At 36.8% G+C, this 23,575-nt stretch overlaps 2 protein-coding genes across 2 annotated transcripts; one reads left to right on the top strand and one right to left on the bottom strand.

Moving 5' to 3' along the window:
* Positions 1-6,588: 6,588 nt before the first annotated feature.
* On the top strand, positions 6,589-12,940 carry LOC104211589 (uncharacterized aarF domain-containing protein kinase At5g05200, chloroplastic). The gene is made up of 11 exons (XM_009760667.2): positions 6,589-6,741; positions 6,823-6,949; positions 7,818-7,960; positions 8,979-9,092; positions 9,372-9,560; positions 9,673-9,828; positions 10,420-10,685; positions 10,776-10,873; positions 11,657-11,835; positions 12,113-12,229; positions 12,558-12,940. Exons 1-11 carry the CDS (start codon positions 6,676-6,678, stop codon positions 12,729-12,731), a joined length of 1,629 nt encoding a protein of 542 aa, XP_009758969.1. The 5' UTR covers positions 6,589-6,675; the 3' UTR covers positions 12,732-12,940.
* Positions 12,941-17,271: 4,331 nt separating this feature from the next.
* LOC104211590 (protein ENHANCED DISEASE RESISTANCE 4-like) lies at positions 17,272-22,800 on the bottom strand. Its single transcript, XM_009760668.2, has 3 exons — positions 22,452-22,800; positions 20,610-20,757; positions 17,272-20,172 (listed from the first exon to the last, which is right to left on the bottom strand). The coding sequence occupies exons 2-3, from the start codon at positions 20,728-20,730 to the stop codon at positions 17,702-17,704; spliced, it is 2,592 nt and encodes an 863-aa protein (XP_009758970.1). The 5' UTR covers positions 20,731-20,757; positions 22,452-22,800; the 3' UTR covers positions 17,272-17,701.
* Between the last annotated feature and the right edge of the window lie 775 nt (positions 22,801-23,575).

The following is a 23,575-nucleotide window of genomic DNA, read 5'->3' on the forward strand; positions in this document are numbered from 1 at the left end:
GCAAATTAAAAGGATTACGTCTACACCTTATCATCCGGTGGGTAATGGGCAAGCAGAATCAACAAACAAGGTTATTATTAATAATTTAAAGAAATAATTAGAGGAATAAAAAGGTAACTGGCCTGAAGTGTTACCTAGAGTTTTATGAGCATATCGCACAACTGCAAAAACAAGTACAAGAGAAACACCGTTTTCATTGGTTTATGGAGCTGAGGCTTTAATTCCAGTTGAGATAGGGGAACCAAGTACACGGTTCACACAAGCGACACAAGAATCAAATGACGAGGAGATGCGGGTCAATCTAGATTTACTCGAGGGGAGGAGAGAAGCTGCATTAATAAGAATGGCAGCACAAAAGCAAGTCATAGAACGATATTACAACCGAAAAGCACGCCTCAAATTCTTCAAAGTGGGGGACTTCGTGCTTAAAAAGGTTTTTCAATCTACAAAGGCAGCTAACGCGGGTAAATTAAGTCCAACATGGGAAGGACCCTATAGAGTTCGTGATATTGCAGGAAAGGGAGCATATAAACTGGAGACAATGGATGGCAAGATACTACCTTCACATTGGAATGTTGTTCATTTGAAGAGATACTATTTCTAAGGAATACCCACGGTCAGGTCACCATTTTAAATTTAATTTTTAAATTGTTAAAATTTTACTAATGATTTTAGATGATAGGCAAAAAGCTAATCCGTACTAAATGATGAATCACGACCTATAAGGCACACGGAATAACCTAAAATTCCTGGCCTAGGGTTACAATTATTTTGATAGAAATTCAAATGGGTTAAGCAGTCTTCATCTATAATCGCACCTCCGAGTCCCGTATGTTTTTCCTTTTCAGGAAAAGGACCAAATGAGAGAAACTATCAAGTGCTCGAGGCTTCATACTTCAACACTCAAACACTTGGGGGACTACATAATATACACAGACATGTGTATAAAGAAGGCAAAGAAGATTGAAGAAAAATCAATCCTAAAAGAGTCAAGTGCAGAGTAAAAGTCACAAAGTCACGAGATGGAGCCACGAGCTATGGCCAAAGAAAAACCTCACTATAGTTAGGGTAAAGGCTATGTACTAAAACGGGTTATAAAGAAAAACCCCGTGTCTATTATTCTTCTTTTGTAAAAATCTGTTACAAGAAAAATAGTTACGAGAAAGTTATAGATGTAATTCAAATACATGTAAAGTATTATTCAAAACTTGTCAAAGTTATTTCAAAGAAACATGTGTGTTCCTATTTCTTTTATCGTATGATAACACCATTATGAAGTTGAGACGTCTTCTTCATTAAGTGTTGAAATATAAAAGGGCCCTCTTTTATAAAACTCATGTTTAAATTAGTTAGTCATGAGATTAACAGAAGCATTTTCGAAGAACAAAAATGCAAATTATTCTATAAGTCCTTAAAAATAAAGGCAAGAATAAAGCAGACAGAAGTTTAAGATAATAACATGAAAAACTTCTTAATACTTAAAAACTGAAGACTAAGTACGAACTTAGTCATAAAACTATGAAATTGTTTATACAAATTGCTCCATAAAAGACTTGGGGACTTGCGTTTCCAAAACCAACCCTCAAATGAAGCTAAAGGTTTGATTACAATTTTTCAAAATAAAAACAAAAACAAAATCATTCAAATGATTAAAACTGGTCACTGAGAAGTTTGTGGAACTGAAGCAGGAGCATCAATAGCAGCGGGCTCAATTTGGGCAGGTACATCAACAGATACGGTTTCAACTTTACTTGCAGCAACAGGCTCGATTGGGCTTGAAAGAATTGGGATACCCGTATCAGCTTCAACATTCACGGGAACTTCAACCACGGGAGAAGGGAAGTCATGCTTTTGCTGAGCTTTTTCAATGGTTTCATTGATCTTAGCTAACTCCGACTCCAGGTTGAAGTTTTCTTGGCCAGCTTCAATTAGGGTATCACGACGTGAATTCAAAAATGCCCAACTTACCTCAACAACAGATGTTTCTTCAAGGATCTCATAATCCTTTTCCCAATCAGCAATCTCATTCTTTAGCTCTTCATTTTCAGCCAAGGCGGAGTTATAAAAAGCTTGAAGAGAGGCATGGGAGCTCTCTAAAGCACACACCTTATCAGTAGAGACTCGAAGGTCTTCTTGTGCTTGAGTTAAGCTTTGCACGAGCTCCCCAGCGTAAACTTCTTTTGACTCAAAAGAGCCTTCAACTCTCTGTTCTCTTCACTGGCCTTAGATAGTTGCTCTGAGAAGGAGGATTCGAAACGTTCTTTTTCTTTTTCTGCTTGGCTTGAGGAAGCTTTTACAATCGCTAACTCTGAAGTTAAAGCCCGCACCTTTTGCTCTAATGTACTCTTGCTCTCTTGTAAATATTCCATATCAATTTGTGCACTCTCAAATTATTCCTTCCAATTGATCGCCTCTAACTGAGAATCACGTGCTATCTTCTCTGAATCATGTGCTACCTTCTCCAAGAGGGGGATTCTGTTCATCATTTCTCTGTCGATAAGATTGGCCTAAAAAAGGAAGGGAAATAAAAATCCCAAAGATAAAAAAAATTTACAAAGTAAAGAAGGGAGAGAAGGAAAATACCTTCAAAGTGGCATGCACGATATCATTCATTAGAGTCAGGGAACTATGGCTCTCCAGCTTTGCTTTTTCAATTGGGCCAATTAAAGGCTCCAGCCATACATCTGCCTGACCTGACTTCCTCAAAAGGCTACTATTAGCAGGAACTTCAATAGTTACCCTCCTCATAGCGACACTTCTACTTGAAGAGCCCACTTCCGTATGATGAACGATAGGAGGGGGAATTGTCAAAGGAGGAACAGTAGAAGAAGGAACAGAAACAGCTGGGCCTGGTAAGGAAGGAATCACAGGCACGAGAGTTGAAAAAGAAGATAAGGGTATTTCATCTAAAACAGGCCCTAAACTTCCACTACCAAAACCACTGATGAAAAGTTGATCAATAGACTCACGGGTATCATGAGGAGTGACGTCATCGTCAGGAATTATTACTGGGGTTTCAACAGGTTCGGTAAGAGAAATAGAAAGACGAGGGGAAACTCCAGCTTCATCATCAGAGACGATGCGTCTCCTAGCTCGTGGCCTCATCACTAGGGAGCCCCCATCTTCCTCTTCTTCAGAGTCTTCCTCTTCAACAGCTTTCCTTTTCGCAGAAGAAGAACCCAAGACTATTTCTCGGGCTCTTTCTAAAGAGATACGGGTCCCCAAAGGAGTATGGGTTCCCGAAGAGACACGAGAGGCCGCAACTGCTTCAGCAGTAACTCCTCGAATAGCAAATTCTGATAAAAAGAAGGATGGGAGTTAGAGCAATAAAGAAATATATATATATATATATATATATATATATATATGCGTGAAAGATGAAATAAAAACTCTTACCATGATTCTTTACTTTCCAACCGTAACGGTTAGAAAGTGTTCTCCAAGACCTACCATCTATTGATGCGGTTTTCAACAATTTATCTACCCAACCACGAAAATTGGGAATATCCTCCACAACTCCCATGGTTGCTAAAAAAAGGGCAAAATTAGAGAAGTTGATAAACTTGAAGAAAAAAGGCACGAGAAGGATAAAAGACTTACCTGCAAAATTCCACTTCTCAGGGAAGGAAACGTTATCCTCACCCACTAAGCCAACAGTGGGGGGCAACAACAAATCGGGCATACCAGCCACGGTCCTTGTCATCTTCAGGGCTCACCAAAACCCTCTTACTCCTGGCCACTAGGGTAAAAACGCCATTACGGAAAAGCCTAGGGGAGTAAAGATGAATCATGTGAGGGAAAGTAAAGGAAACGTCAGCCATATTGGTTAAATGCCTCAAATAGGCAACAATCCTCCACATGATTGGGCTAATTTAACCCAAACAGACATTAAAGAAATGGAAAAATTCAAGAATGACTGGGTCAATAGCTGGTTTGAACCCTAAAGTGAAAGAGTATGTATAAACAAAAGAGAACCCAGTCAAGTAAGAAGTAATTCTCTGATTTGGATTAGGGATAATAATGGGAAAATCATTACTCCAATGGCAATCTTTGCGAACTACAAGAGTCAAAACTTCTGTAATTTGAGTGGGGTAAGCATCAACACAATCTAAAGCGGAAACCTGGTTTCTAAGAGATTCCCTATCATGATAAAAAGATAGTTCTGCAGGGACTATCTCCTCCACTAAAGGCTCACGTAATGGTTCAGAAGGTTCTTTACCCCTAGAAGAAGATTTGTGAGAAAGGGAACCTCTGGTTCTAGAAGAAGGACCAGAACTAGGAGAAAGTATAGACGAACCACCACCACGAGTAGACCCTAAGCTACGAAGCCTACCTCCCCTTCTATGCCTAATGGGGGAATTGGGGAAGGTATCAACAATGAGAACTCTCCTAGGGTTAGGGTTTGGTGAAGACATGACAAAGAAGAATAATGCGAGGAAGAAGTGAACTGAGATTTGAGGAATTAAGTGTTCAATAAGCTTTATGTGGTAAAAGACAAGGAAAGAAGTTATATTTATATTAATAAGCAACCACCAAAGGTAAAAGTGCAGTAATGGAAGGACCATAATAATGATAACTGGCACTTTGTGAATAGTGAAGCTGTAAAAAAAGCCTTGAAAAGGGTTGCAAAACTACAGAACCAATGGAAAAATGACACGTGTACGGAGCATTAAATGGAAGCGACAATTGAAGCGTCAATTTTGTTATAGCATTAATGGTGACAAAAATTCTCTTTTAATGAAATCCACTTCCCAAATATTCAACTGATGAATAAATAGAAAGTGAGGGGACTATCTGTATTGGAAAAAATTGTACTCCCTCCGTTTCAATTTATGTGAACCTATTTCCTTTTTGGCCCGTGCCAAAAAGAATGACCCCTTTCCTTATTTGGAAACAATTTACTTTTATGCAATGATTTATAGCCACACAAAATATATGTGCCTCATTTTACACCACAAATTCAAAAGTCTTCTCTCTTTTCTTAAACTCCGTGTCCAGTCAAATGGGTTCACATAAATTGAAACGGAAGGAGTATTTAATTATAAAGGTGACGTGTCGAGACACGTAGACTAGTCAAATGGTCAAAGAATTACAACTAGCCAAGAGGCACGAGTTGCAACAGATACGAACAAATGACAGAGGAAGAGGCACGGACAGTTATTCAAATAACTCAGCGCCCCTACCTATCTAAGTCATTTATGTCCGAGAATCAAAAGGAATGAATCTAACAATAGAAAAGAGTGCAGATACGGCATTTAATAAGCATTAAATGTGGAATACGTTAGAGAATTTGTATTGAATGTAATGATTATGTAACATAGCATTCAATGTCTTTAATTACTCATAATAACCTCATTATGATTTGGGCAAAACGTATATCTCCAAGATATTTATAAAAGGGAGATATCTAATCAATTGTAAGGACACAGAACACTATTGAAATAAACTTTGGTTTACTTGTTTTTCTCTTGATTACTCTCTTGCTACCTAAATTACTTCCTTTTATACATTCTTTTGATTATCAGTAACTCGTGTTCTTCTAAATTCTAGCTTTGACTAAAATTTTATTTTTTGGTTAAACACTATTACTCCATTAGTAGTCAACTAGTTTATTTTTTTTTCTTTTATCTTTTTTGAATTAGTGTAGTATTAATTTATTTATTCTTTTTAAAATTCCTCCTTGCTTAGAACTTTCTCTTTCTTTAAAAGTTTATCTCCTATTCATTTATTAGGAAAATCTAAAGAGGTAAATTAAAGAACTACGCATGGAGGGGAAGTTAAACATATCCCTTGTTTTTTACAAGAATGAGAGTATAGTTGGATCCCCATAATTATCAATAAAGTTCACCTTTTCATGATAAAATGCAAAATAACTTGGATAATTTCTTATGTGTTTTCCATATGGAAATTTGCATGTGGCTTACGATTTTCTATGCATCATCAAGATATATACTTTCTCAAATCTAATTAGTGATACCTAATCATTTAACTAATTAAATCTAATTAGCTAGATTCACATTGGGATATTCTATACAAGAATTTACACATTTAAGTTCAAACTTTGCACGGTTTGCATATACAAATACAACGAGTTCAAATATGAGCGGATAATGTTATGTTAGTACCAAATTAGTTATGTTAGTAAATATTGAATTTGTATTTTCATGATATGTATCATAGTCATTATATTTTCAAAGAATTAGCACGTCAAACTTTGCCGCTGATAATGACATATCTAAAGGCGGTAGTGCCCCTGCGACGCTTAAATCCTGGGTCCGCCTCTGCCCGTGACCTTCCGATCACATGACATCAACTTTACAAGCTAAACAAAAAAAAGCCTATAAGATTATAAGGTTGCATATTTTTAACAAACCGACACAAATTTTTTTGGGTAAAAATTGAACCAATAGTCAACCGTAAATACCCCTAGGTACAAAATTAAAAAATAGGAAAGAGAAAACAAAAATCAGGTGTTAAACCTGTGAGGAAATGCTACGTGGCCTCCTATCTTTCACTGTTTCTATCCCAGATATTTACAGGACGTAAACTATGAAAAAATTGTGTACAGTAAGTTATCACATACTACATCATTTTCCCACGTAATAAGTAATTTACTTGTACTAATTAATTAGCTAACAAAGAATTGTGAAGATCGAGTTCCAAGGAAAAGGGGAAATGGCAGTAGTTACAGTGTTAAGGGGCGTCTCTCATGGCCGCTTACCACTACTCCCCCACTCTCAGGTTTGCTTCTTTTACCATGTGGGTATCCTCAAGATTTTGAGTCTCACTATTCTTGAGAATAAAAATTGAATTTTGTTGCAGTTGCCAATTGTAAGCGTCACAGGTAGACCAAGAAACATTGGTTATTATGGGAATCATCGTCCCAATTTTTTGCGAATTTATGCTCGTTATTCACAGGCTCAGGATCTATTTACCACTCGTCTTCAAGGTACTTCTTTTTCTGCTCTCTTGATTTTTCCCCTATTTCATTTTATAAGCTGTTCAATTCCCTTTCCAATTCCCACAAGGAAAAAAAAAATATAATCAAGTCATTAGTCAAGCATGCTATCTAAATAATGATAATGAATACAGTTAGTATGATCAAAAGAGGGATTTTGCCCAATTGATTAGTAGCAGAATTACAAGTTTCTGTCAAAAAGCTTCTCTCTTTATTTAATGGGACTCTAAGGGGTCATTTGGTTGAGAAACAAGTTATCCCAGGGTTAATTGTCCCATGATTGTTATCCCATCCTCCCATAGGGATAAAATTAACACTATAATCCCGGTATTAGTTATGCCGCGATTTTATCCCAACCAAACATGGGATGAACTCATCTCAAATTTAATCCTTGGATTAATTATCCCTCGTACCAAACGAGCCCTAAGGCAGTTGCATGATGAAGCTGCTGGCATCTTTGTAATTGAGGGGCAAAATTACATAAGAAAGTACGAGTTTATGAGTTTCTTGATTGGGATTATGTTGTCAATTATCATAGAAAGAATTACCCTAAAAGAAAGAGAGTATGATATATTGAACTTTGCTACTTTACTCTATTAATTTGCAGTAGTCAGTCCTGATGCCTTTTGTTTGGGATTGTTCCGACTTTTGATTTTGGCAAAGTTTTTAGGTGTTATAACTCGGCTATCATTAAGAAAACGACATCAGTTTGGCACCTTTCTTATAGGCTATGAAGACAGCGAGCATTTGGAAGATGCTTTGCATTTCAAGTATTCTTAAATAGCTTAGTTATATAATTTGGTAATTTCTGTCATTATTGAGCTTAACTCAAATTGTTTTTTCCCCCCTTATCTGGTAGATCGTCTAGAGAACTTGCCCAAACTTGTGGAGGATATTGTCCAAACATCTCTAAACACAGGTCCTCGTGGAGTCTTAAGGCTAGCTCAGGGTGTCCAAGCTGTAGTTGGAGTAGGCAGCGAGTGGCTGCAAGACGTATCTAAGGTAACAGCTGATATACTCTGCCCTAATAGTTGATAAAAACATTTTAATATAAGTAATTAGTAAAAGGATTTTATGGTGTTGTTTTGTTTTGTCAACGAGGGGTAATTCACAGTTGAATGTATGCTGTTTCCCAAGTCTCAATATGGTGCATGGTGTTCTGAACTAAATCACTATTAAATGTATAATACTTTTAGACTTGTGTGGTAAAATCATGTACCAGCTCTGGTCGTAGTCATTTCTATTGCGAAGCTTCTCTGGTCAAACTCCTTGAGCTTTCAGAACCACACTAAGGCAACTTGTACCTAATACTTTTAAGAAAAGTTTATCATTTCCAGATTTTGGTGACTTTGCATTGCAGTTATCCTACTGGTCAGAGGACATCCAAAATTTATTTACTAAAGTTGCTGGGGTTTGTTTTAGAGTTACCAGATATCTCCACAACAAAAAGGGAAAAAAGAGAATTTGCTTGTTCTCTTTGACTTGTCTTTCCCAATAATCTAATACACTAAGGGGTCGTTTGGTAGGGTGTATAAGAATAGTGCGGAATAAGGTGTATTAGTAATGCATGTGTTAGTAATGCAAGCATTAGTTATGCAGATATTATTTCTTATCTATTGTTTGGTGTGGTGTATTAAAATTATAATGTATTGCATAATTTGTAAGAAAAATAGTTGTTTACAAAAATGCCCTCCATATTCTCTAGCCTTAAGGGACTTTAAGGACAATTTTGTCTTTAACCATACTAATGCATGTATTAATAGCCTTGATATTACTAATACCATGGTTTTCTATGCATTACTTATACATAGGATAATACCAAGTATGATGTATAACTAATACAAGTATTAGTTATACACATGTTGAAAAAATGTACCAAACAAAGTATTAGTAATGCATAAAGCTAATGTTTGCATTATTTTTTCTAATACCTCCTACCAAACGACCCCTAAGTGCTTCCATAGATTTAGACTCTTAACAGGTGCCATTTTCTTTAATTTAATTTTGTTTTACTTTTTAGACAGCAAACTCATCCACGGGACTACCAACTCAGCTGCAGCTTGGGCTATTATCTCCCCTATATTTGAGGAAATTGTTTGAACGCATGGGTGCAACTTACATCAAATTAGGTCAGGTAAGCATGACACAAGATCATCTTAGTTCCCTTTGAGGTGAGAAGTGTTTATTGCAACTGAACATTACTTTAATGAGGTCCCTGTGATGTAAAAAGTTAGCTCTCTCTCTCTCTCTCTCTCTCTCTCTCTCTCTCTGGGTGTGCCTTCGTTATTTTTATAGCGATGCTAAAGTTATTCCTTTATTGAAATTACACCCACTCACGTATTGTCATACTCTTTCATTTACATGACTATGACACACGGCTTATATTTTTAACATATTATCATACCATTTGCAGTTTATTGCCTCCGCACCCACGTTGTTTCCACCAGAGTATGTTCAAGAATTCCAGTACTGTTTTGACAGGGCTCCTGCAGTTCCTTTTGAAGAGATCCAAACAATCTTGCGTGAGGAACTAGGCAGACCAATTGATACCGTGTTTGAGTATATTGATCCCACACCACTTGCCTCTGCATCAATTGCTCAGGTTCATGATTTTTTTCCTTCAGTATCTTGCATTTTATTACATTTGATGATTCCATTCCTACAATGTTTTATCAGTTGATCTCTTAAATGGCTCAACTATGCTAAATCTCCAGGTGCATGGTGCAAGGATAAGAGGCACAGGAGAGGATGTAGTGATAAAGGTTTTGAAACCTGGAATCGAAGATATTTTGGTAGCAGATCTGAACTTTGTGTACATTGTAGCACGTATCCTGGAGTTTTTGAGTCCTGATCTAAGCCGTGCATCTCTGGTATAATAATGCATATAAGTTTTTAACAATTTACTGGGGCTGCTGATATGATTATTTTTTCCTCTAGAATTTGTACTCTAGTTATCTTTTGATTAATACATAAAACTAATTCTGAACTTCTTAAGAAGCACTCCCCTGCAACCATCTTTTAGATTTTGGAGCAGTGGTTCTTGAAACACATATACTACTTTCTGGCAAAGCTTCTTAAACTAAAGCAATGGGCATCTCTGACATCATAACTCAAATTTAAACCTGTCCAATTTAAATCCTTTTAGCTCATTGGTCGGATTATACATTGTCATATTGCAATGTTCTATAGATTTTGCCAATAGGTCGAAGCTATGGTTCTGTTGCATCTATTTCTTTCATACTACTATTTTTCGAATCATACTTCTTTGTGGTTCTAATTGTTATTTATTGCTTTGCTGCTCTATTTCAATTTTGATGACTAGTTGTTGTGAACTTGTGGACACTGGAGCATGTTTCCGTATAAATAACATTTTTGCTTTTGTATTTGTCTCTCTTCCTCACCATCCCGCCCCAAAGTAATGGCGTCAAGCTTTTGTTTCCTAACATGCAACTTTTATACAGGTTGCCATTGTCAAAGATATACGAGAATCAATGCTAGAAGAAGTTGACTTCAAGAAGGAGGCTGCAAATGTTGAGTCATTCAAGAGGTATTTAGAAGCCATGGGACTTACTAAGCAGGCCACTGCTCCAAAAGTCTACCCTCTATGTAGTACTAAGCGTGTTCTGACAATGGAGAGGCTATATGGAGTTCCTTTGACGGACTTAGACTCCATTAAGTCACTGGTTTCTAGTCCTGAGACCAGTCTTATTACTGCCCTAAATGTTTGGTAAGACTTCTTTTCTTGTTTTAGTCTGTTTGGCTTTTTTGTTCAGTTTATTCTGACCAGCAGAGTTCGATTTCTTTGGCCCATATGCAGGTTCGGAAGTCTGCTCGCCTGTGAATCCTTCCACGCAGATGTACATGCTGGCAATTTGTGGCAACTACGTGATGGGCGTATTGGGTTCCTTGACTTCGGTACCCATACATCTCGTCTCTTTCCTTCCTTCTTTTGGGCATTTTTGGCTACTAGGTTTGGCAAATGTTGTCAGCTACTTCATAATTTTATGTGTTTCTTCCTAGTATATATAATTCTTTTTTTTTTTTTTAATCTGAGCCCAAGGCCATCGTGAGAATCATTTAAAAGAAATAAAGTGCAAGAGAATAGTTGTCAGATAAAGGCAAGAAGGAAAATGCACTAGAAATAGAACTTATGACCTAGCGGATATTCTGCTTAGTTAAGTGGATAATTGTTTAAATTGCCATGTAGCAAGACACCCATTTTTGCACAAAGTTCTTACTATATTATTATCTACGTTATGTTTTGTAAAAGCTTATATCTCTATAAATGAAATGCAGTCTTAGGAGCACCAACTACTTTTGCTGCAAATAGTTTATCAACTTGGATAGCAAAGCAATTTCTGACTCATTTGCTGATTGAGAAACTGCTGACTGGTTGTCGTGTGTTCTTTTTCTTAATTAAGGATTCAGAAAACTTGCGTTGTGTCTCTTTTCTGATCAAGCTTTAATAGGTTATTTAGCTCTAGTTTTCCAATGAGAATGTTATTTCCACCTAGTTTGATTTATTTAACCACTTGATCTTGTGCTGACTCTACATTAAGTTTTTCCTATGGTCGGGTTGTGGGATGCTAATTTAAGTTAAATATCGAAAAATGGGCATTCCAAGTGAGTTAGAACTTCCCTGTTAACAGTTTTTCCAATCAAATGGAAATATAAAATAATTAAGGATTTTCAATGCAGGAATTGTTGGTCGTATATCTCCAAAGACATGGGCTGCTATGGAAGTATTTCTGCAATCTATAGCAATTGAAGATTATGAGTCGATGGCATCTGCTCTAATTGACATGGGTGCTACTGGAAAGGATGTGGATTCAAAGGCTTTTGCGAGCGACTTGGAGAAAATATTTTTGTCAATTCAGGTAAAATATGATATCCAGTATAAATTCTGTAGATTCTGATGAAAGTTGTAGATACTGCTGTTTGACTTGTCTACTCTTAAGGTTCCTGTATATACTTGTCCTTGGGTTCGGATAGGATGGCTGTCTTGTTATAGAACTCTCTTTGTTAGAAATCCTTGACAAGTAAAAAGATAAGAGAGAGGAAGCTCTTCTGGGAAATAGAAGTTATTAGTCTTACAAAATCTTGATTTCATTGGACTGAGCTTCATTTTCTGACCCATATTTTATTTCTACACAGGATTTGGATACAGAAATCATTGTTGCTGCTGCAAGGGACACAAATACAAATGCAACCGCTGTCGCTGCCAATGTAGTATTTGATGAGAGGCAGATGAATGCTCTATTTGTGGACGTGGTAAAGCAATTTTAGCTCTAGTATTAAACTATACATTTTCGTTTCTACAGTTGTGGCATTGTGCTTCAAAATTATGACATAACTAAAATCAGAAACCCTATCACTTTTCTGTGTTTGCGTGATTAATAAAAATCATGGAACTGCCTTATGTCTAGAACGATCAATACCCTCCTATTCTTCTTCTTTCTCTGGTACTCAAGAATGTCCTAATACTAAGTTGATCGGATGTGAAATGAAAAAGAGTTTCATTTCTTATTCTAGAAACTTTTTTGCTGTTATTTCCCACCTAGTCTTTGTAAAGCTGATCCTTTCTCTTCAATATTTGCAGGTTAGAGTTAGTGAATCTTACGGATTGAAATTTCCTCGTGAGTTTGCACTTCTGTTGAAGCAACTTCTCTATTTTGACCGATACACCAGATTGTTAGCTCCAAATATGAACATGTACCGAGATCGGAGGATAAAGCTTGTCTCTGATCGAAGACAAAGGAACATATACCAATGATAATTGTAAGTCGCAACCCAAGAAATTGTTGCACGTCCTGAGATTTTATAGTATACTGTATATAATACCAAACTTTGACACCAACTTTACACAATAGAGGACAAAATCATTGTATCTATCATATTTTAATAGCATCGTGTAAACTGCTGGTTGACATATACCCTCTTTTTGGGGATGAAAGAAGCTGATACACTAATGTTACTGATCAACTCTAAACATTTAGACCTTTTCAACGGACAGTGAACGGTTGTCAGTTCTATATTAAGTCCCTTCGGTTTCTTTGCAACAAGGACATTTCATATTCAGATATCCTTGCATTACCAATCGGTTAACTTCCATGGTTTTTGATGAAAGTGCCTCAAGATGATGCGAATGTAGCTTACAAGGTTGTTTGTTCTTTATATAATTTTTATTTTTATTTTTTATAATGGCAGGTTATGGAAGGGGAGTCATGGCGTAACTTGTAAAGTTATTGCCATGTTATTTCCATGTGACCAGGAGGTCACGAGTTCAAGCAGTGGAAACAACCTCTTGCAAAAATGCAGGGTAAGACTGCGTACAATAGACCATCGTGGTCCGGCCCTTCCCCGGACTCCGCACATGGTGGGAGCTTAGTGCACCGGGCTAAGAAAAAGAAAAAAAAAGAGAGAAAAATGACACTGCATAGCCGTTCTCAAAATAATAGCCGAAAAATATATGTATACACACACACAACAACAACAACCCAGTAGAATCCCACAAGTGGGGTCTGGAGAGGGTAGAATGTACACCCCTACCCCGGAGGGGTAGATAGGCTGTTTCCGATAGACCCTCAGCTCAAGAAGACGAAAATAGACAATAGAATTTGTGACAACAACAAAAATCATAAAGATAATATAAGCATCGTAGGAAACAGAAACTAGATGGAAAAACAACAACAACAACCAGTAATAGAGCCACTGTACTATATAAAAAAAGGGAAAAATAGTGTGGACACAAACTTGCACCACTAATAATCAAAGACAACACTCTAACAGGCTAGCCCCACCCCCGATACGAAGAAAGAAAAACACTCGACTCCCTCCTAACCATCAACCCTAATATTCGACCTCCACACCTTTCTATCTAGAGCCATGTCCTCGGAAATCTGAAGTCGCGTCATGTCTTGCCTGATCACCTCACCCCAATACTTCTTAGGTCGCCCTCTACCTCTTCTCGTACCCGTCAAAGCCAACCGTCACCTCCTAACCGGGGCATCTTGACTTCTCCTCCGCACGTGCCGAAACCATCTAAGCCTCGCTTCCCGCATCTTGTCTTCTATTGGAGCCACGCCCATCTTCTCCCGAATATCTTTATTCCTAATCTTATCTAGTCTAGTGTGCCCACACATCCATCTCAGCATTCTCATCTCTAGTACTTTCATATTCTGGATATGAGAATTCTTGACTGGCCAACACTCAACCCTATATAACATGACCGGTCTAACTACCGCTCTATAAAACATGCCCTTAATCAATACCAATACTGATATTAGAAATTTCAAGAACTCGACAAACAGATTGAAAGAGAACTTCATAACAACTACCTGTTTGAAAACATTAGACCAATGGAGCTTGATGCCTCAATTCCACATATGCTACATTGCCCTCATTTTAAGCCACGCCACTTGCTGCTTTCTAGACAAAGATTGTCTATTTTACCACAATTTCTAAGAATTTGCCAATCTTTGGAAATAATTTTAAACTTTCATCAATCCCTTGCATTTTAATTTCCTAGTTGTGTGAATCTCTGTATCTTACTTCCGAAAAACGATTATATCGTTGTAGATACTGAAATTTTAACAGATCAAGAGAAATCCTAAATTCAAGACAACTCTTGAAATATTAGGAATCTATTAGAATTACTTAGTGGCTACTCCACCCAAATCCTAATTCATGCCTATAAATAAGGCTACATATGTCCTTCAAAGAGGATCTCAACAATTCCATAAACTCTCGGAATATGCACAAAGAGATCAAATGTGAGATCTCCGAAATTCCATGAAATTCTTGGAATATTCATTAAGAGATCAAAGACATGTCGAATATGTCTTGCTAAAAGTCCTACGTTCGAGAAATACGCCGTTAAGGCCCTCGAATCACGTGGAATAAATCGGAGGGAAGAATCAAGGGATAAACAGAGGTGTAACCTACAATGTTTATCAATAAAATCCTTTTTTCTTTATAGTTGCTTGTGATTGCAGTTTTATTTTTCTCTGCATAAATTTGTTACAAACAAATTGGCACGCCCAGTGGGACCAGTCATGCCCTTCATCTCTTCCTCCTGCAAATCAAAAACTTCAAGTTGCAAGATTATCTATTGTGATGGTTGGGTACTTCAAGTGTCGTCTTCAAGTTTTAGCAAGCCTACACCTCGACAAACCTTGAAGTAAGGTGCATTTGTAGATACTGAAATTTTAACAGATCAAGAAAAATCCTAAATTCAAGATAACTCTTGAAATATTAGGAGTCTATTAGGGTTACTTAGTGGCTACTCCACCCAAACCCTAATTCATGCCTATAAATAAGGCTACATATGTCCTTCAAAGAGGATCTCAACAATTCCATAAACTCTCGGAATATGCACAAAGAGATCAGATGTGAGATCTCCAAAATTCCATGAATATCTCGGAATATTCATTAAGAGATCAAAGACATGCCAAATAAGTCTTGCTAAAAGTCCTACGTTCGAGAAATACGCTGTTAAGGCCCTCGAATCACGTGGAATAAAAATCGAAGGAAAGAATCAAGGGATAAATAGAGCTGTAACCTGCAATGTTTATCAATAAAATCCTTTTTTCTTTATAGTTATTTGTGATTGCAGTTTTATTTTTCTCTGCATAAATTTGTTGCAAACAAAATAAATTTGCGTCGAGAAAATAAAATCAAGACCGAAAATATCGCAACAATTGTAGTATTTTATTTCAAATATTTGAGTGTTACAACCTCTATAAATCCTCTGATTCTTCTTTTCAATAATAAATAAATTCATGGGCCTTTGAGCTTGATCTTGAATTTTATTTTATTTTAATCTAAGTGCTTGAGGCCTGATCTTGATCTTGACGTATTTTTAATCCAAGGGCTTGCAGCTTGTTCTTGAATGTTGACGTATTTTAATCCAAGGGCTTGAAGCTTGTTCTTGAATCTCCGTCTTGATCTTTTAATCTTTAGAACACTTGAATGCTTGTAGCTTTTAGAGAAATCTGCAGCGTTTGATCCACGAGCTCCCTCTTGCTTCTTGTTATAACTTTTGGTGTCTTTTCTGAGTTACGAAGACCCCTATTTATAGTTGTGGAAGGGAGGAGTCATGATAAAAACAAACTATTTCCGATCAAATTGAAGTGTGACATGGCCGCATTTGATTGGCCAGGACATTCACTTGCACACGTGGCGCGATTTCATTGGCCTTTCAGTGTGACTGGGCATGCCTTGTCATTTTGACACGTGGCATGGTCCTATTGGCTCTTCCGCTTGACTTGGCGCGCCACATCATTTGACACGTGGCACCAAACTGTGCCTCTAGGAAGATGACATCTTGGGTTTAATGAAGTGGGTTCATCACTTTACCCCAATTAAATGGGCTAGCCCAACAATATTGGACTTATATATAATTAATCCAATTATATTAGCCCAAAATATTTATTTGGACTAATATATTTAAAATATAATCCAAATTACTTATTGAATTTAAATTCAATAAATTTTGTATGCCTACAATCGTGTTAAATCACAAACACAAGGGTTCATTTTCAATGAGGAAGTCAGGTATCCTAAAAATATGAACATATTGGATCTTGAAAAATTAAAGTGTGTCACATACAGAAACGGAGCTAGTGCTAAATATTCAATTTTTTCTAGAATTACACAGAGGCAAACTAGCAAATTTGACATGCCACGGGAATATAAGATGAGACTATATTTTTAGTTCACTTAAGCACATTGGTTTCACTAGAGAAATGCAGTCTAACTGCGTAATATCTAGGCTGTCTAGCCATCGCTCGAGTATCATGTAATCATGGTTCAGGTCGACAGAGGACAAAGGTGTTATGCAACTACCTATATCAAACATCAACTAAATTTTGGAACTAAGATAAAAGAATGACCCACTTTTGTAATGAAAGTACTCAACTGGTATGATTTGACAAGCTCAAGAATCTCATATATATATATACACACACTGTATGTTATATTTAAAAATTATACAAATTTTATACACTTTTTCGGCTACCAAATGTAAATAGTTTCTGGCGCGGGCTAAAAGTGAAAAACCCCCAAAAAATGGCATGTTATGAGTTTTCCATGATTTTTTAACCATTTGGTCCTAAATCCAGTTCCAATTAGGCAGGCAGTCCTAACTAAGAACCACCAAACCTGACTGCGATCCATCATTAATTATAGACGAGACAAACTGCAACCTACTACAATTCACATTCAAACCAGTAAGTCTTTGCGAGCTCATTTTGTAGTTACAAAAGAATAAGGTGAGGAGTGGAAAAGAAAGCAATCTTAAAGATAAAAAGAACTAAAGAAAAAAAAACTCAGGAATATGTCCTTTATTCTAAATACATATTCATTATCATCACACAAATAACTGGAAATCAAAAAGTACCAGACTCTTCTATCCATGAACACCTCAAATTGCTATATAACCAACAAGCTGCCACTTTGGTTCACCTGTACACAGTGTGGAAAGTGAAAAACTAAAAAATAAAAACTATAAGGAAATGATATAATCTCCTTGCTCAGGATATTCACACGGATGAGCCTAAATGGAATATTGTTTGTGTTTCAACATCTTCTGTAGGTATATCTTTACCACCAAGAAACCTGTTCCAAGAAAACCCCTTCACATTTAAGTATCTAATAAAAGTTGCTGGATCTTTTGCACTTTGTTGCCTAATGACCTGCATCTTTCTTTTTGAATCTTGGTTCATTTCCTGAAAGTTGAGCCAGTCACCAATGTATGACCTCACTTGCCGAAGAATAACCCATTAGCCGATGAAGGGGAGAGCCTCCAGATGGTTGAACTTCCTTAATTTCTGAAGTTCCTTTTCCCCACTTAGACATCTTAGCCGAACGCCCTGGTGATTCCCTGTGAGGTTCCCTCAAAACAGATTTCATTTTTCTACCTGAACTGCTAGAGGATATCTCTCTGTTGAAAGATTTCCTTACAAGAGGTTGAATTGGAGGTAACGAAGACTCCCCTTCAGTAGAGCAACTTCTGCAGAAAGACGGTCCCAAATCATCAGAACAAGATATCGGATCAGTATGCGGACAAGAATTAAAATGATATGCGGATGCCAGATTCTGTCGATCAACAGCATCAGTGTTGTCATCAACCTCACTTGGTGGAGGAGCTAAAGCCTCTGCATAGAATGGGACTACATGTGTTTGGTTTTGGAGAGAAAACTTCAAAACCTTTCTACAAGAATTGCATCTAAGCTGATGGCATCTCCTTTTGGAAAAAAGAAAGTCCGCAGGCAGCTGTAGGAGTTCGCTGCAATAGTAACAAGCAATTATTGGCGCTCCACCAGCTACTGGTCGGAGATGACGCATCTTTGAGTATTTTTCTCGCAGGTATAGTTTCTTCATCTCATGATCTTTGTACCTCCTATCATCAGATTTTGTCTCATGGTCCCATCGGGAATACTCGGAGCTTGAGTAATGCTGAGGACTTGAAGAAGTAGACTGGAGGTGATTGCAACAGTTACAGCTGGAATAGGCAACCCGGCGACCTTTGTTATAGCAAACTGAAGGATGCAACTGTTCTGAGCTATGCCGGACCTGAGGGGAGCAGTGTAAACACAGGCAATCAGCTTGGTGCCTGTAATGTGCAGCCTCTGCAGAAAAAGGTATTCTGGAGCTTTTACGTTGTTGCGGCCAGCCTTTTCCATGACTGCATCTTACAGGATATCTCGAATAGTTCAAATCAGCACTTACTTCACCATCTGCCAAAAACTGATCATAGTATAAGGGGGTATACTCTTCAGCCCTCGTTACCTCTGCAGAAAACCGTCTGTTGGCCATACTTTTAGTAATGCGTGTCTGGCGCAATTGATCTTCAAGTTCATAAACCATTCTCAACAATTCTATTTTGTCTGGTTCTGAATTTGAGGGAATTCTGGATGGATGAAGACTAGAATTGTGGGCCATATTATTCCGATAATTTGAAGGGTTTCCAAGGTTATGTCCTGTGTGAGAACTGGTTGGAATAAACGGAAATGCTGTGGTTTGCTCATCCTTGTCCAATCTCATCCTACTTCCGGAGGCCTGACCATGTTTCCTAGATGGAGGCCATTTGTCAGGACTCCAGTTGCTCCCTGCTGTAGCGTGATGTCTCCTTCCTGGTAATGCTGTGGACAAGTTCATCGCATTCTGTACTATCTTTGACTCGCTGCTCATTGTGTTGTTTACTCGGCATCTATCATCCAAATGAAACTCGCTAGAGCTAAACTTTCTTTTAGGTTGCTGATGGAACTGATTAAGTAAATGATCATCCTCATCACATGAAGATGCACTGCCATCGTAAGCATAGTAACTTCTGTGTGTTGGAGATTTGATCATATTTCTGAGATTAACAGGAGGCTCAGAATTTTCTAACGTATCCATAGAGCTTATACGGTCAAAACCTGAGGGAATCTCTTTTTGAAATTGCTCTAACTGCTCATGATCAGTAGACATCAAAGTGTCTGTTATGATGCTTTCATTCAAAAGACTTTGGTACATGTCAGAGCATACAGATAACTGCTTCTCAATGCCATCACGGGCTAACTCATCTCTGTGGTTGATACATTCAAAATAAGTAGAACTCATGGAGTTGAGCCTCTTTTGGTTAACTCCACTTTCATTTTGATCATTTACAGTGCAGTGATCCACAAGGAAGTTGTCTTCATCCAATTCCAGTTGTTCCGTCGCTTCAAGGGCTAAACCTTCGGCATCTTGTTTGGTTTCAGGGGTTGGACATCCAGTGTCTTTATCCAGCTCCAGTTGCTCTCTCTCTTCAATGGCTGAACACTCTGCATCTTCTTTGGCTTCAACGATCGGACTTCCCAATTCATCACAAGTAAGTTGACCTGAGCTAGAAAGTCTATTGGAAAAGTTTTCTCCTCCTGAGAACTCTTTTTGGTGTTCATATCGTTCTGTCTTTTCGTCCAAAGCACAACTGTGTTCATCTCTTTTATGTTCTTCAGATTTGGATAAAGAATCTTCATTCTCAAGACAGCTAAGCCCAGAAGAGCGTGGAAGCTCATTGGGGGAATTTATCAGTCGAGGTAGATCCTTGTTACAGTCTTCAGCACCCCTTTGATCGGACTCGTTCAGTGAAGCATCTCCATTCGAAGGAGGAGAAGCTTCTTCACTTGCGCTGCTTATTTCTTTCTGATCAAGTCCGTTGTTCTTTATTGGAGCTCTTTTCCTGTTCTTAGCTGCATCCAAGATAAATTTGTGAGAAAGTCATTTCAACTTAAACCATAATCACTCATCTTTTTTTGAGAATTAATCACTCATGTAAAATTTAGTTATTTAATTCTATTGACGTAACTAACACAAACCTAACGCAAACCTAACACACCCTCCCTAAAATAGTAAATAAATGAAAAAGAAAAGAAGAGATGCGCGAATATGTGACTAGATCTTTTCCTGACGCCATATGTATTTACATAGAATGATAACCTTGGACAATGTAAGAGTTGTCGCCATGTAGGTTCAAGCCGTGGAAGCAATTTCTGTAAAAAATGCAAGCTAAGGTTGACACAATAGACCCAATATGGTCTAACTCTTTCCTGGACCCATCACATAATAGGAGCTTACCGAACTGCGATTAACAAATAAAATTGTAAATATACATGGAAAGAAAAATTACCTTGGAGAATTGTGCCACATCCCCCACACTTGTAGACAGGAACCTCTGCTAACTCCGGAAGAACTAACTGGCATTTGGGACATCTAACCAACCGAACTTTAGTGTTCATTTGACTACTCATATCACTCCTGTTTAGCAGCAACCAAAACTGCAAGACGTGGTAGAGAATCAGAGATCTGTCACATAATGTAAACACTCATAGCTGAAACCACTTGAATTGTTACTGTGATACACAATCAGACAAATGAAATGACTTGGATCATTCTTTTTCTTGCTCTTAGCAAATACTTTATGAGTCATAGATATTATGATTGTGTTACTGTTCAAGATAAACCCAGAAGACTAGCAATAATTCAATTTTTTCAAATTGTTGATTCATATTTCAAATTTCCTTTTCTGGGATTGGAAGATACATCTAAAAAGTGATAGAGGAACTCAGTAATTTCTATAAGAACAAGAATACCAGACTAATACACAGTCCATAACTTGGACCGATTAGCTAATATTTCATTAAAGTGGAGGAATGGATCTTGCAAGTATCCAGAAAATTAAATGGTAGCATATAGCAGCAAAAAGCTCGAGGGAACATTTTGAATTCAATAAATAGGTAAAAAAAAAGAATAGAGGCTAGCCATTATGCATCCAGAAAAACTCTCATTCTCATGAAACAGAAAAAAGTCAGACACCTTGTTTAACCCAAATATATCAAGGAGAAGAAGGTTCTCTTATTTTCTCCTTTTCCTTATAGGCAGTACGCATAGTTTCAGGTATAATGTTCCATCTATGCCTAATGTTGTAGTTGTAAACACAAACAAGCCCGTCTTCAAGATATTAACGAGGCATAAATAGTACTAGCAAGTAAGAGATTCTTGAGAGTGCAGAGGAACTACATAGTAATTACCAACATGGTCACTCTTTAGCTAAAAGGGACAGCAGAGACAAGGACAACACAAAATGAAAAATATGTAAATTCATCGAGTACATCCTGCAAGTTTGAACATAACTTCCTGTTATTTTATCTGATAAATATGAACCAATAACATATCAATTCTTACAATCAATCGCACCCATAAACTGAAGTCATTTTGTAAGATTTTAACCAGAAAGATATAATGGATTAAAGAAAAGCCCAATTTGTCAAATAGATTTTAGTCCTAAAAATATTAGCTGCTCAATTTTTTCGAAAAGTCCGTTGTTAATACCGTGCTAAAACAATAATATACAACACCAGAGATCATTTTGGTTAAGTGAAGGTCCTGATTAATCTAGGATACCAGGTAATTAATAAAGTTGAAAAGCAAGGATTAATATATACTACTACTATAGTACTATAGATGGTTTATAGCTCACATTTATACCAGCATATGCTACTCTGTGATAGTACCTTCTCTTCGCACTCAAGAAGAAAGAAGATATAAAACCAACTTTCAACAAAACAAAAGAATGATATATGCAGATTATTATAAACTCTTAATTAAACCCAAAAAAAAATTAATAGCAGCTAATTATGAAGGAAAATTCAAGCTTAGTAATCTACAAGGATCAAAATTGCTTGTAGAGCAAACCGCGCACACACACAAAATTCAATTGAAGGCCACTCTATTAAAGACCATTACCAGATCATAAAAACTGAAACTCACCAAGCCACATAATAATGGCTTCATTAACAAGACATATATACCTTTTCTCCACAGTTAGAAAAAGCTTAACAGCAGCAAAACAAATTGTGAAAAAAAACACATATACCCAACCCATTTCATATACTTTGCTCATAAACTAATTATATTAAAAAACCAAAGATGGGAATTAGAGAAATGAGTCAGAGGAATGAGATATACGAACCTAGCAAGAAATTGGGTGTAAGAAATTTATGTAGATCTTTAGTATTGCTCTACTTGTAATATTATCAATACCCTTCTTCTTCTTTTCTTCTTTTTCTTTTGTGGGAGGAGAGAAAAGTCTACCCTGCCGTGTAAGAGAAGCTTGTCAACCCGTAAGTCCAATTCTCGAGTCGTTTATATGACGCTGTTTTTCTCTTCCTTTGTTGTCCAATACTTAAATCTTTCTTCTTTCTGTGTGTATGCAAAATCATAAGTATAATAGTAATTCTTTGTTGTGAACAGAAGAAACAAGATAACAGATAAAGGAAAGAGGAAGTTGGAGTCGGCGCCTAGTTTCATGAAATATTTAAAGCCGAATAGTAAGACAGGTGAAGTGCCATGTTATTATACACATAATAATACCACGACCTTCCTCTTATTTTTATTTCATTTCATAGTTATTTTTATTACTTACTTTTTTCGTCCCTTTTGCTTGTTTACTATATTAAAAATATATTTTTCATATTTTACCATTATCATTAACTATTCATTCCTCAAATTATTTTTTAAATTTTTTTAAAAATGCTATCATTATTATGAATAAAATTGTAAAATATGTATTTCATTTATTTTTCTTTAAGAGAATACAAAGTCAAAAGTGGACAACTAAAAATGAACAAAGAGAATAATTTTTATTTCAAGATCAAACTCTTCCGTTAGAAGTTCCTGATTCGAATCGTGGGAATATAATTTTTTTAGTCACAAATATTTTCCTCTTTAATAGGTTGGCGTGAATCTGAATTAATCAGGTTCTAAATAGATACTGAACAGTGTATAAAAGAAAATTAACAACAAAAAGATCAACTTCTTCCTTTTCCTTAATTTTCTTTTTGGTTTTGTAGCTAAAAAAGTAGTTATGGACCAGTATTTTAATGGGGTATTATCACTTTTAGTCCTTGCCAGAAACTATTTACATCTTGTAGCCGAAAAAGTGTATAAAACTTGTCTAATTTTTGTATAAAACATACAATATATATTTTTTTGGCTATTATTTTTACAGCGGCTATACAATGTCATTTTTCCTATTTTAATCAGAAATTGAGATGCTATAATAAAGCCATCATTCCATGTTTTCTTATCATGCAT

Source organism: Nicotiana sylvestris, chromosome 3, assembly GCF_000393655.2.
Source record: "Nicotiana sylvestris chromosome 3, ASM39365v2, whole genome shotgun sequence".
Lineage (NCBI taxonomy): Eukaryota > Viridiplantae > Streptophyta > Magnoliopsida > Solanales > Solanaceae > Nicotiana > Nicotiana sylvestris.